Source organism: Anomalospiza imberbis, chromosome 17 (assembly GCF_031753505.1).
Source record: "Anomalospiza imberbis isolate Cuckoo-Finch-1a 21T00152 chromosome 17, ASM3175350v1, whole genome shotgun sequence".
In the NCBI taxonomy this organism is placed as follows: Eukaryota; Metazoa; Chordata; class Aves; order Passeriformes; family Viduidae; genus Anomalospiza; species Anomalospiza imberbis.
In genome coordinates this window covers 16,261,230-16,276,070 of record NC_089697.1, presented here as the reverse complement: position 1 = coordinate 16,276,070, position 14,841 = coordinate 16,261,230, and the positions used below count along the sequence as shown (strand labels likewise).

Sequence of the window (14,841 nt, the reverse complement as noted above, 5' to 3'; positions counted from 1 at the left end):
AATGTGGGGACAAAGAGGTGGCTATGGCAGGCTGGGCAGGGCACTTCCAGCGCAGCCATCTCAGCTGCTGTTCAGAGCTGCAGCCTCAAGGATGCCCATTGCCTCCCTTTCCCTCTTTTCTCTACATTGGTCTCCTTTGGGATCCTTGCTTTTCTGCCTTTTGGTTTGGCATGGTTTTTGCCTGAAATCATTTCTTCTTTGCTGCTCTCCCTGCGGCCCACTCTGCAGCCTCAGGAGCAGCCCTGTCCCTGAGGCTCTGTGCATCCATCTTCCAGATCCAGGCCCTGCAGGACACAGTGCTGCAGATGGAGGCTTCCCAAACAACTCGAAAGAAGCAGCTGCTGCAGACGTTTGAGGAGTCTCGAGCAGGCGAATGGGCTTTGAGGGACTCTGTGGACGTGCTGGAGGCTGAGGTGTCTGAGCTGCGTGTGAGGCTCCAGAGCTCTGAGGAAAGAGCAGAGGCCATGGCCATACAGTGTAAGGACGTGGAGCTGGAGCTGAGGAAGACACAGGCTCAGAGGGACCATCTCAGAGCCCACAATCAGGAGCTGCTGAAACAGCTGGAGCAAAGTGAGCAAGGTACAGCTTCTCCTCTCCCACTCACTGCCCCATCCTGCCTCACCTGCGGCGATCTCGCTGATGGCTTGCAGAGGAAAAGTGCCCAGAGATGGCAGAGGGGAAAAACAACCAGCAGGAGATTTATCCATCCAAGTGCCAGTGAAAGCTTTTTCTTGAGAAAGATGCTGTGGCTGGCAGTGCCATCCGGCTGTGCCATGGCTGATCCCGTGCACAGCTGGAGCCTTCCAGGTGCCGTGTCTGTGCTGAGGAGCTGTAGCTGGATGCCTCAGCTCGATTCCCCCAAACTCCAGGCCCTGCCAGAGCCTCCAGGCTACTGGCTTCTCTGGAGCAGGGCTGCACAGGCATCCCCTCTCCTTTGTCTCTCTTGGATTGCTCACTCTGCACAAGGCCTAGAGCAAACACACTTTCCCATCCCTCTGAACATTTCCCCTTTCATTCCTGCTTTTTTCTCTGCCTGCAAATTTCCTTCATTTCTGTCAGCTTTGGAGCCCTTGTGGGCTCAGGGCCTGACAAACTCAGCCAGGCAGAGAAGACACTGCTGTTGTCTCTGCAGGATGCACATCAGTTTGCCTTTGCTTTGCTTTTCCCCTTCTCCTTTCTCCTGTTCCTTCCCCCTCCCTGCTGCAGATTTGTGGGAGGCAGCAGTCAAGCACACCTCTCGAGAAACTGCCCTGGAGAAAGAGGCCTGTGAAAGGCAGGAAGAGGCTGTGACTCTTCGTCAGGAGGTGGCATCTCTGCAGAGGAAATTGGAGAGCCTGCAGAAGGAAAGGATGGATGTGCTGGTGAGATTGGCAGATGCCACAAAGGGCCATTTCCTAGCTGTGTTTGCACATTCAGTTAATAGTTCTAAGGAGCACCTTTTTCCAGTTAAACTTCTCCAACTGCGTTCTTCTGAATAAGGAGGAGAAGATGTTGTAGTCATGTCAAAGCCAGTTAATGCTGAGCCTGCTGATTTTCCTCCATGCTGGGCTTCTGTGCCCTAGAAGCTTTAGTCCTCAATGTCCACACTGCCTCTATGGACATTGCATGCTTTGGGGAATTCCTCGTGTCCAAACCCATGTCCAGATTCCTAAATATCTGGATCTGGAAGGAGGGGTGAGAAGACCAAGTTTGCTGTGAATAGAAAGGTGTTTGGCCTTGGCCATCTGAGAGCAGCCAGTGGGGAGAGAAGAGAGGAAAGCCAAGTGCTGATCCACACCAGGACGTGTGCCTGCAAGGGGAGAACTCGTCCTGAGTGGCAGCAGAGGATGACAGAGGGATCTGGCCATTGCTGCTCCAAGAGAGGGCAGTGGGGCTCTCGGGGATGGAGCCATGGAAACTCTACACAGCAGAGCTGGAAAACCACTGCTGTCAGCCCAAGCCCAGGGAAGGAAATGCTGGCGGTGTTTGCTCTTCCCTTCCTCCCTGATGGAGAGCACATCCTCGTGGCACTGCCTAAATCCTGCTTAGCATGGACTTGAAATCCTGGCTGCAGTTCTGGCAGCTCCTCCCCAGAGGAGCACTGGAGTGGGGCTGCAAGAGCTTGGGGAAGGGCAGAAAGGAAGCTGGGACAGGCTGAGGGAAGGAGCAGAATCAAGGGGGGAACCCAGCAAAGGTCTGCAGCATCCCGAGGGGCAGAGAGAGAGGGGCAGCCAGTGCCTGCCCCTGCAGCAGGAGTCCAGATCTGGTCTGAAAAGCAAACCGAGGGGGCGAATGAGTGACCCTTTTTCTCCCTGTTTTGGCAGCATGGACAGGAATTGAACCAGCAGCACATGAGAGATGTGGAAGAGAAGAATGAAATGCATGCAGATGAGTTAAGATATCATAAGGAAAATACTCAAGAATGGGAAGTGGAGAGAGAAGGCGAGCAGGAAGAGTTGGAGCATGGGGCTGCTTCTTTGAAGAAATGGAGAGAGAACACCCAAGTACTGAGTGCTGCACTGAAGAAAAGTGAAATTGCCAAAGGGACTCTGATGAAACACTTGTACATCCTGATGGGAAAGTCTGGTATCCAGGCAGGCACTGGCATTGACCTTAAGTCCACTCCAGGGTCCCTGAATTATTCCAGTGCTGTTTCCCATGAAGAGGTGGGTCTCTATCCCTGTCAGTCCAGGCCTGCTTGGGTAAAGCAGCCCGGGCTGCAGCAGGCAGCCTTGTCTGTCTGCCTGGCTCCAGCCAGAGACCATTGACTGCCAGATTGTTTCCTGGCTCGCCCAGAAAGACTGCTCCAGCTCTGGAGCTTACTGTTCCAGTCTGCTCCAGGCCAAAAGCTAGGCATGGGGAGCTGCTTTTCCTGTGCCCATGCAACACATGGGGGTTTGGATTTGGTGTGGGAAGTAATGGAGCAGGTGAGCAGAGGGATGCACTAAACCCAGCTGAGTTTTGTACTGAGAGGGCTGAAGAGCAGCTGCACTGCTGGTGCTTCGAGGATGCTTCCTGAGATGGAGATTCCTGAGGGACAGCTTCTGTGGTGTTTGAAATATGGGCATCATCTCCTCTCTAAATACCCTGCAGGCTGTTGGAGCACAAGTGGAACAGCTGTTACGTGGCTCAGGGACCATCCTGGAATCCAAGCAACCAATTGCATCACTAGAAGAGGAGAAGAGAGAGAGGCCTGAATTAACCACTGAGCCCAGAAGTGGCGAGCGGGTAAATTGGGCTTTCACTGCCTCTGCCGAGCCTCAGGCTCCTCTGGAACTTGGCACGTTAGCCCAGGCAGTGCTTTGGAGACCTCTGCTTGTTTCCTTGCCTCTCCCTGTCCCTGCTGTGGGCACACCCTTTTGTTTGTCCTCTCTCTTGGGGCAGCCCATGGCTTTCACAAGGGCACCTTCACTCCGCTGCCTCCCTCCCTGGCCCTGTGTCCCCGCACACACACTGGCCTCTCTTGCACAGCCCCCAGCGAGAGCTTTTTGCCCCCAGTGTTGTCTAGTGCAATTCAGGGTCTCAGAGCAGAGATCTCCTTGCCATGATGTCCACAGGTCTTTTTGCTCCGTGTTTGCTGACAGGTTTCTGTGACCCTCTCTCCCATCCAACGTGCAGGTGGAACCTGAAAGGAGAAGAAACAGAACTTTTAGGAGAGTGTTCCCCCCAGATTGCTTTACGTTTCCTGTCCACAAGCCTGCCTATCGAAATCGTCGACTTTTACAACAGAAGACTCCTCCAGTAGCTCAGGGAAGCAGCAGCCCTCCTGCTGATGCACAGCCTGTGGAGAAAGGGGTCAGTGGCCCAAATTTGGAAATCAGAGTTGGGTTCCTAAATCCCGTGGGAACTCTCTCTAACAGACCTGTGGTGGCTGGGGGATGTCCGTGGGAAGGCTTTGCCAGCCTTGAACTGGACCTGTTGATCATCTGAGCTCTGCTCTGTGTGGGAGCCTGTTCCCTTCCCCTTGCCCCAGGGCAGAGAGTTGGTGAGGGCTGGAGTTGGAGGCTGTGTCTGCCCCGAGAGCCGGTACCGTGGGGCTGCAGGTGCTCCTGCCAGCGTGGGCTTGTCTGAGCCGGGCCTTGTGCCTCTTTCAGGTGTCCCTGCTGCAGTCACAGCTGGCCCAAGACCGACAGGACCACCTGGAGAGCTGTGCAGGGAGCAGGCAGGAGACACAAGGTGCAGAAGGGACCTCCTTGCTTCCTGAACGACTCAGAGAGCAGCCAGGGTGCAGCTGGATGCAGTCTTAGACTTAGTCAGTAGTTTATGTTTAAAGGATAGTATAGGTGAAATTGAACCTTTACACAACTGTGTTCCATAGGATGAAAGATATATTTATAGAAAAATAAAGAGTTTATGATGATCATGATTAAACTAATAGATCTTTATCAGGGTTATTTACTACCCAGTACAGAGACCTATAACTTCCAGTATAGTGCATTATGTTTTGAAGCAACATTGTAGCAATTCTAGTCAAGCCAGCAAAACCAATTCTTGAAGATTGATGCTACTCACCCAAAGCAAGGACCACGGGCAAACATTTCTCTCAGCCTCAAGGCATGACCTTGAGAAGCATCCTCACTCCAGGGTGGAATCTGCAGAAGGGAGACATGTGACATGAACCACTTTGGTGAGAGCAGGAGAAACCTGCCATGTGTGGAGCTTTGTCATTTGTCCTTAGGAAACTGCAGCCTGATTATTCTCAGAGTCCCAGAATCTCAGGCCGGGGGAGGCTGGAAGCACCTCTGCAGGTCACCTTGCCCAGCCCCTGCTCCATCAGGGCCACCCAGAGCCAGCTGCCCAGGATGTGTCCAGGTGGCTTTTGAGTCTCTCCAGGGATGGAGACTCCACCACCTCCCTGGGCACCTGCACCAGTGCTCGGCCACCCTCCCAGTGCAGAAGTGCCTCCTGAGCTCAGAGAGCCCCTCCTGTGTGTCACTTGGTGCCCGAGGCCCCTGGAATGTCCCTGGCTCTGTCCCCTCTGCAGCCTCCCCCCGGGTATTTATCCCCAGGGATGAGATGCTCTGAGCCTGCTCTGCTCCAGGCTGGGCAGTGCCAGCTCTCTCAGCCTCTCCTCACGGCAGAGATGCTCCAGTCCCTCCGTCACCTTCATGGCCCTGTGCTGGACTCTGTCCAGTCTGTCCCTGTCTCCTGTACTGGGCAGCCCAGCTCTGGGCCCAGCACTCCAGGGCTGGCCTCACTGCTGTGGAGCAGAGGGAAAGGATCCCCTCCCTCCAGCAGCTGTGTCGCAGCTCCCGGTGCAGCCCAGGACGCTGTTCTGCATTGCTGCAGGAGCACATTGCTGGCCCGTGGGCATCCTGGTGTCCAGCAGGACCCTGCCAAACTTTAGTTTTTCAACCGGGTGGCCCCCAGCAGATACCGGTGCCTGTGGTTGTTCCTTCCCAAGGACAGGACTCAGCACCTGTCATAGAACTGTCACCCCTGTTGAACTGTCCCTCGGGATGGCAGCACTTCTCTCTGGCAGAGCAGCCACCGCTCCCGGTTTGTGGGAGGGCACCCCCTGGCCCCATCACCCAGTTTACTGACAAAGGTGTCAGCAAGGACTGGACTCAGCATTGTCCTCCAGGCTCCACCGCTAGACTTTGTGCCACTGACCTCCAGGGTTCCAAGAAGGTAGATTCTGTGCAAGGCGTCTTTGCTTGTATGCACAAATTCAGAAAGAATTGGCAGGATTTACAACAGGGATTTCTGCTCCATATCTTAAGTGGGAAAAAATGTAATGATCCATGCTCCCTCTCACTGGCAGTGGCTAAAGGAAAAGAGGTCCTGTTGTTGGTGACAGTGGAGGTCACCTGCAGAGGAACTGTGCCAGACTGGTGTGACATACAAGGTCAAGGGTTGAGGGCATAATTTAAAATAACTTAGCAAAGTGAAAAGCAGAATCACAACCCTGGGTGATAGGAGATCAAGTGAACCGGAAACTTCTGACCAACCTCATCTCAGAAAGGAGGGATGTGGAAGAAGAATCAAGTTATCCAGGGGGCGTGTACAGACATTGCTGTGGAAGCAGTTATGGAGTTAAGAGGAAGCCTGCCCTGCATCATGTGAGCAAGAATGCTGAGAAATGGGGAAGAAAGCTGATTACACACGATCTGAAAACTGGAAAGGCGTCCTGATTGTCAAGCCTGTAAACCTTGTGAGAAGAAGAACAAGCCGTCAAAAGGACGGATTTATTACAGGCCTGCAACCGCTTTTGAGCAAACTGCTGAGCACAGTTTCTCACAATAAAATGTATAAATAATGTCTTAACTTTGCAATAAACCCAATTCACTTGCTTCTAGCTTGTGTCTCTCACATTCATATGCCACAGCAGTAGGGAAGGGGGAGAATAGTTAGGGAGAATAGTTAGAATCTTAAGCCAGGCATACACCAGGTCTAAGGACTGGAGGAAGCTACGTCAGCTGTCCATTGTCTTCAGAAGAGCCTGGCCAGTGCAGGTGGTTCCTGAGAACTTCCTGAGAACTACAGCAGTCTTAAAGATGGGCACAAAGGAGGGTCTGAAGACCTACAGGCTAATCAGCTGCTTTGGAATCCCTGGGAAAGTGATGGAGCAAATCCTCCTGGACACCCTTTCAAGCAACTGAGAGAGAAGGGCATTGGGAACAGCCAGCACAGATTTAGCACAGGGACATGGTGCCTGGCCAACCTGAGCGACTCTGCAAATTACGGGAGACCAGGCATGGTGTTGCCCGACATTGCAAAACATTCAGCAGCCACGCAGTCCCCTTACAGCCCGACTGGTGAGATATGGACTGAGTGAATGGCCAAGGGAAAACCGCCCAAACCAGCGGGCTCAGTGCTGCTGGATCAGATGTATGAAGTGGCCAGGCTGTGGTGACACCACCCACTCCAGATCATCCCTGGAGCCAGCATTACTGTTGATTAATGACTAATATTTATATGCAGAGAATGTCTCCTCTAATCGAAGAAACTTTACAACAGGGGGCTTATTCCACCATGATCATACATATCACAAGGTAGTTCCTAGCTCATACATAAACATTACTTTTCATAGAACTATTTTGCCCACCTCTGCCTCTTGCTGGAAGTCCCTTTATGGTCTTGGAGGGTCATCTAAAGAGGTCTCTGGTGGTCATATTCACAGTGAGCCCTCAAAACTGGAAGTGCCCTTGCCTTGAACTTCTCTTAGGGCATGCACTGTTGTTTCTTGTTACATAACTTTGCCACAAAACCCACTTGGGTGCCTTATAATCTGTTTTTCCACTGCTTCCAGCTCTGTTCAACATCCCGTCTGTCTACTTTTACATTCTTTTATCTCATTTGCTAGTTAGTCTTTAAGCTGTATTTTGCAACCAAAACTTTCTGTTTTCCACGTTTTCTGTCACGGTGAGTGGCAGCAATGCGTCTTCCTGGCTGGAGCCACCCCCATTTCTGTGGTCCCTGCGGCTGACAGACATGCCACGCACTGATGTCATGTCCAGCCTCAGCTCAGCTCGCATCCCTTGCCCAGACAGGGGAGAACCACAGGCAGGAGAGGCAGAAGCCATGTGCTCAGGCTGCCCCGCCTTGAAGGCACAAGAGCCTCCAGCTTCTACCGGTCAAGGGTCAGGGCACCTGACAGTGAGCCTTCAGCACTGAGTGATGGCATCCCACTTCTGCAGCTTTGGCCCAGTCAGATGACCCTGTCTCCTCAGGAGCTGCCCTTTGACCTTGCCAGGGACCACTCAATGGACATGATGCCATGGCAGCTTGGCAACCCCTGGATTTGGCATCAACTATGGTGATGTTTCACCTCAGCATAGAATCCCCGACTGGTTTGGGCTGGAGAGACCTCAAAGCTCATCCTATTCCACCCCCCGCCATGGGCAGGGACACCTGCCACCAGACCAGGTTGCTCCAAGCCGCCTCCAACCTGGCCTCGGACACGTGCAGGGACGGGACAGCCACAGCTGCTCTGGGCAACCTGTGCCAGTGTCTTACCATCCCCACAGGGAAGAGTTTCTTCTAACCCTGCCCTCTGCCAGTGGAAAGCCATTCCCCTTGTCCTGGCGTTCCAAGCCCTTGTCCAAGGTCAGCCCTCAGCTCTCTTAGAGTCCCTTTAGGCATTGGAAATGTCTCTAAGGTCTCCCTGAAGCCTTCTCTTCTCCAGGCTGAACACTCCCAGCTCTCCCAGCTCGGCTCAGAGCAGAGGGGCTCCAGACCTTGGAGCATCTCTTTGGCCTCTCTGGACTCACTCCAGCAGCTCCACATCCTTCTGATGCTGGACCCGAGGGCTGGAGGCAGCTCTGCAGGTGGGGTCTCACCTGAGCAGGGCAGAGGTGCAGAATCCCCCTTGTCCCCTGCTGCCCACTCTGTGGGGCCAGCCCAGGACATGGGGCTTTCTGGGTGACAGCGCAAGGGGTTGGGGCACACTGGGACTTCTGTCCACCAACATGCCCCAGTCCTTCTGCTCAGAGCTGCTCTCAACCCCTGCCCTGCCCAGCCTGAGTCTGTGCTTGGGATTGCCCTGGCCCAGGGGCAGGCCATGTCCTTGGCCTCATACCAGCAGAGTCACACTGGGACTTTGGTGATGGTCTCTGGGCCTATGGCAATGACTCCAGCTCCTTGAAACTTTTAAACTCCTCTTGCTGCTTCCCCTACCTCATGCTTTTCTTGAGAACCCCATGCTCCCTTTGGTACTGCCTCATCATCCTTGTCGCAGGTTTGCGTGGTCACATCCGGGTAGCAGGGGCCCGCAGGGTGACCCTCTATGAGAAGACACCAGAAGCTGCTCCCGTGTTGGGCAGAGCCGGCTCCAGAGGGCTCCAGGAGGGACCTGCCACTGGCTAAGGCTGAGCCAACCAGTGATGCTGGGAGGGCCTCTGGGATTAGGTACTAAAAAAGGGCTAAACACTGCTGTGCAACAGCAGCTGGCAGGGAGGAAGAAGATGGGAGAGCAACAGTGGATTTTGACCCATAGCCCGTGTAGGTGAGCAGAGGAACAGATCCCCAGTGCAGCCCATGTGAGGAGCCCACAGCACAGCGGGTGGGGATGCCCTGAAGGGATCTGCAGCCTGGAAGGAGCCCACGCTCCAGCAGGTATTGTAAAGGCAGGCGAACCCAGTGGGAAGAATGATGATGTCTGACTCAGTTCAGAAGGCTGAACGATTTCTTTATTATAACTATGCTATAATACATTAATTGACTATATAAAGGAGGATACTAAAACTACATGCTACTTTCTCTAACACTACTAAATCTAACTAACCAACAGCTTGTGACCCTGTTCTCCAGAGTCCAGACACAGGTGGATCCGATTGGCATCAGGCCCAAACAATTCTGACCAGAATCCAATCCAGCAATCACCCCAGGTAAACAACTCTCCAAACACATTCCACAAGGAAAAACAAGGAGCAGAAATAGAAACTGTTTTCTCCTTCTCTCTCTCTGTGCACCTCTAAGAAAAATCCTGAGAGAGAGAGAAATGTGCTTGCCACAAGCGGGCTCCTGGCAGGGGCTATGCTCTGTGGAGAGGAGTCCATGCAGGAGCTGGCAGAACACTGGAGCAGGCTGTTCCTGAAGGACTGGACCCCAGGGAAAGGCACCTTGCTGGAGCAGTTCTTAGAGAACTGCAGCCCGTGGGAAGGACCCACATTGGGAAAGTTGGTGCAGGACTGTCTCCCATGGAGAGGGGAATCTATGAGGAGAAAGGAGCAGCAGAGACAAGTGTTATGAGCTGACAGCAATCCACGTTCCCCATCTTGCGCACTGCTCAAGGGGAGGAGGTAAAAGAGTTGGGAGTAAAGCTGAGTCTGGGAAGAAGGGAGGGTAGGGGGAGGTGGTTTTAGGTTTATTCTTAGTTCTCATTTTCCTACTCTGTTTAAGTGGTTATAAAATAAATTAATTTCCCTGAGGTGAGTCTGTTTTGACTGTGGCAGTAATTGGTGAGTGATCTCCCTGACCCGTGGGATTTTTATCACATTTTCTTCTCCTTTTCAGTCAAAGAGGGGAAGTAATGGAGTGGCTCAGTGAGCACCTGGCTAGCCAAAATTGACCAACCACAGTTCTCCAAACTCCTTCATCACCACCTCCACCTTCAACACCCATTGCCCATGACTTCTTCATGTCCCTGACTCCACTGTCAGTGAAGGGTCTTCCAGCATTGCAGCATTTATTTTGCACTTTATTTACTGCACACTCCAGACATGCCAATGGCACAGGCAACTCTGTGATGTCCAGTGCTCTGGGCCCGCGTCTGCCACCAGAACTCCCCTGCCAGGGCTGGACAGTCTGGAATTGGCTGTGGCAGGTCTGTGGCACGCCCACGGCAAGTCCACAACAGGTCCATGGTGGGTCTCTGATGGGCGCCTGATGGTCCTTTGGCCCAGGTGCCGTGCGCCTTGGTGGGGAGCTGTCACTTTCTGCTCACGTGGTCCTTCAGTGTTACCAGCACTTTTTGTGCCCGCTTCAGGACCTCCTCCTCATCCACGCTGGGGAAGGCCTCACTGGGGGTCATGGGAAAGGGATGGTAACTCGGGTACTGTGTGGCCTTGCCGTCCGTGCCACGGTCACACAACCACTGCACGTCCAGGACAAGGCCCCTCAGCTCCGGCTCCTCCGCCTCCAGCCTTTGGGCCGTACCCATCGGCCCCCTGTGGCCCGCAAAAGCTTCACCACGGCAAAGCACGGCCGCCACCAGTGCCTTCTCCAGGGCCTGGTGCACTTTGAAGAGCACCCAGTTGGGGCAGCAGTGCCGGATGTCATTGCGGGCTGCCTGCAGGTCACTCGTGGCCTGACACAGCCAACGCAGGGCCTCGGGGACGGATGGAGTCAGGGCCATGAGCTCCTCACTGCTCAGCCAGGAGCCACAGCCTCCCTGTCTGTGGTGCTGGGCAGCACTCACAGGTTTGTATTGGACCCACACCTTTGGCCCCCTGACACCATGCAGAGGCCTCAAGGCTGGCAGGCTGGGATCCTTCCATGGATCAGCTTCAGCCTCCTCCTGCAGCCTTTTCTCTGGCTCTGGTGCAGCACCCACCAGGTCCACGTTGTTCGCCTCCAGAACCAAGGCCACGTCCTGTGGCTCCTGGCAGACCAGCATTTCACGCAGCACGGACAAAGCCTGTGCCTCCAGCTGCCCACCCAGGATGTTATTGATCTCCTGTGCCAGTGTCTCCACGACCCTCAGCTGCTGCCAGTTCAGCACCATCTCTGCATGCCGGATGTAGAGGAGCCGCTGGGCACCACCAGACGGGCGCACATAGATAACTTGTGACTGGGAGCTGCCCTCCACCTTTGCCCCACTGTGCACCAGCACAGTGCAGATGTCCTTGCAGCACTGCACTTTCACCTGCTCCACTGCAAAGCCACCATCCCCCTCCATTCCCATCGTAGCCTTGGGGGTCTGCCACTGCAGCAGGGACTCCAGCCCCAGCCTAAACCACGGGGATACCAGCAGGGTCTGGAGACGCCTCTGCGCAGCGCACTGAGAGCCGTAATGACATGGCTGCGGACCACCCTCCTCCAGCTGCTTCTCTGTCACCTCTGAGAGTGCCCGCGGCCGCAGGTGCGGTGGCAGCCTTTGCAGCAGCCACCTGACATTACACCCAGACACTGGCAGCGCAGCCATGAGCACAAAGGTCTTCTCTAGGGCCCGAGCGGTCTCTGAGGGCACACAGTCATTGAAGCACAGTCTGTGGGATGGCTCCAGGCAGTCAGCAGTGCTCAGCAGGTACAGCTCAGCCACAGCAGAGCAATCGGGGGGCTCCGGTTCCTCCCGCAGCAGCTGGAAGAAATGCCGTGTGGCCAGCAGGACTGTCTTCTCCTGGCTACTGGAAAGGGTTCCACTGCCATGGCTCTCCTGGTAGATTTGGGCCAGGACACGGCTGTAGTGAGTCAGTGTGGGGACCAGGACGACACCAAGGTGTTGCAGGAGATCTCCAAAGGCAGCCACGTGGGGGTGAGGCGTGAGGAGGTAGGGGTAAAAGTCAGCCTCGTCCGGGAGTGATGTCACCACCTGCCATGGCCTGGCCATGTCCCATGACTTGGCCTGCACCACGGGCAGCTCAGAGAGGTGCTCTGCGTCCACCTCCTTCAGACGGGTCTGCAGGAAGCTGTACATGCTATGGGGCACCCTGGCCCGTGTGCTTACCTGCAGTTCTGTCGAGCAGGCTGCCCTGCACACATGCTCCAGGTTGGCCACCACCAGGGCAGTGGGTATCTCTGCAAAGACTTCCATGGCCTCCAGGGACCGCTCCTCAAGTTCAAGGGATTCTGGCAGGATGGTGGCTGATGTCCACAGGAGCTCAGCCACATTTTTGCAGTAGGAAACGCTGCCTTTCAGAGCCACGGCCTTAGTGCAGTCTGTAAAAGGAGGGTGGAGGTTCATCAAGTTTGGGGGGATATCCAGTGGAGGCAGGAATTGGATTGAGGCAATTTTTCTCAGGAAATTTTCCTCAGGATTTTCCAACAGGATTGCAAGTTGCTTGAGCATCTCCTGCTGTCGCTCCAGCAGTTCTGCAGCATGGCATGTAGCCTGAGTGGCTTCACGCTCTATCTCCTCAGCCAGCGCCACAAAGTCCTCTACAGAGAGGCTGGTGCGGACACCTGCCTTAAGGAAGAAATCCACAATTACTATGCAGTTCGAAGGTAGCTTCTTAAAGAAAGATTTAGGCGCAAAGCGGTTTTGGAGCCGCATGTCATGGTAGAAGTAGGAGGCCAGGCGCAGTGTTCTGTGGGCATCTGGTATAAAGGCCGCCTTCCGAAATGCTGCCACAATGGCGTCCACGCTCTGAGTGGAACAGATGGGTCGCAGGACAAAGAACGAGCGTACAGCTTCCATGAGGTCTTGCTGTGTGAGCTGGGACAGCCGGGGAAGTACCACAGTCATGAAGAGCTCTTGGTCATCGGTGAACTCCCCCTTCAAACGCTTGGCCAGCCATTTGGGGTCCTGGCTTAGTGTGAGAAGCAGCATGCTTCTCCATGGAGGAGCTGCTCCAGTGCACGTGAATCCAGCTTTCCCTCCTGGACAAACCTTAGCAGGGCTGACACGTCCTGCTCCCCTAAATCCCCCCAGCAGAGATCAGCTCTTGTGTCTGCCAGATGGGCCACTACAGCCCTGGCATCTGTGACCTGCAGTGCCCTTGGCTTCAGGCAACAGTAGGCAAAACTCCAGGGCAGCAGGGACTGCTGGAGCACAGGGATGCCCAGTTTGTGCAGCACCTTTTCTACTTTAGAATGACACTCAAAAAGAACCTTGGAGAGGGAGGATAGTGGCAGTAGGTGCTTTGAGTCTGTCTTACTCCCCTGAATAGGCAGCACTGCCGTATTCTGGAGATGATTCATGAACGACTTCATGTCCACATCTGAAGTCCTGGAGGGGACCATCCTGTCAAAGAAGGTCCACAGCCCCTCGAGCCACCTTTCTCCCTCTGTGGTCCACTCCAGCTGACCCAATACCTCCTGGATGAGTGGTGTGGCCTCTGGGAGGTCAAGCTCCTTCACAAAGCAAGGTGGCATCCATTCAGGAATACACTTCCCCAAACGCCTATCTCTTCCTGGGATGCTCCAGTGCACTGGTTTTGGCTGGGATAGAGTTAATTTTCTTCCCAGAAGTGTGTCCAGGGCTACATTCAGGATTTAGCATGAGAACAGTGTTGGTTGCACACTGATGTTTGAGTTGCAGCCCAGTCAAGGACTTTTCAGTGTCCCACGCTCTGCCAGCAAGGGGCAGCATGGCCAGGAGACCTGACCCCAACTGGCCAGAGGGATATTCTGGACCACAGAACCTCCTGCCCAGTACAGAAACTGGGAGGGGGTTGGCCAAAAGCCTCCCCCCCTCTGCCCCCCCCCCCCCCCCCCAGAAAGAAAACCCCCACAGCCCCCTTCCCGCAACCGGTTTGGGAAAAATTTCCTCAGAGAGAAGTGGAGAAAACCTGTTTATTTAACAGGCAAAGCACTGTCCCGTGCAAAAAAATGAACAATACCAGATGACAAAACTCATTTGCTGCTCTGAAGAGATGACAAATTCAGAAAGTCTCTCCTGTGGCTGCTCGCTCTGTTATCAGTCCCTCCGGCACTGGGAAAGGCTGCTGCCCAGAGTAGGCCACAAAGTGCGAGCTCTCGGTGCTCCCCGGGTCCTGGTCCAGAGCAGGTTCGAATGGTTCCAGGAAAAGGGAAAGAAAGAAAGACAGTCCAGGGAAAACTTCACTGCCTCAGCTAGCTAAACTAACTAAAAAGCAAAGGAGCGCTCTGTTCTGCTCCATTTGTGCCCAGACAACACAGTCAAGCAGAATGTGGAGGAGTGCGATCTGGTAACAAACTCCGTGCTTCGTCTTCTCCCCTCCTTTGCTCTCAGAACCAGTCTTGAAGGCACTGAATACAATATCCAGCATAAACAGAACAGACGACTGGGGATACAAGCATCATAACATCACCCTAGGACAGAAAGAGAAACAGCACAATGGACTACTTAAGACGAGACAAGGGGTCTTGAGAGAGTTATCCCACCAATTGGCAAGAACAAGCAATAGATAAGCTCTCGTGGCAGGGGAGATGCCCTGCCACACCAGGGAACCCTGCTGCACCTTGCCCGGTTTCTTACGGGCAGAGCCCAGCGGATGCACGGCCTGGGCTCTGCTCCAGCTCTCAGGCAGCCCTGTTGTTAAGGAAACTTCCCTGTCTGAGCATCCCCGAGGCACTCTGGCATTCACACTCCCATCACCAGACTGTTCCTGCAGGGACCAAATCCCCTTTGCAGTGGGTGGCTCAGGTGAGCCAAAGGGTGCCCCCATTGACTCCCTGCACTCCCCCCACTCTCACACAGTCAGGCCAGGTTTCCCACAGCAGAGTCTCACGTGTCTCATTCCAAAAAACAATTTATTTGCAGCACAGGAACACAGAAAT

The 14,841-nt window shown here is 54.3% G+C and overlaps 1 protein-coding gene across 1 annotated transcript in view; it reads left to right on the top strand.

The window, feature by feature from the left end:
- Nucleotides 1-213: 213 nt before the first annotated feature.
- Nucleotides 214-14,841, top strand: part of LOC137484432 (centrosome-associated protein CEP250-like) — a 47,554-nt gene continuing 32,926 nt past the window's right edge. Inside the window, exons 1-3 of the mRNA XM_068208299.1 lie at nt 214-579; nt 1,207-1,361; nt 2,304-2,645. Of these exons, the coding sequence (XP_068064400.1) occupies nt 306-579; nt 1,207-1,361; nt 2,304-2,645 (771 nt within the window). The 5' untranslated portion in view covers nt 214-305. The remainder of the gene's footprint in view (nt 580-1,206; nt 1,362-2,303; nt 2,646-14,841) is intronic.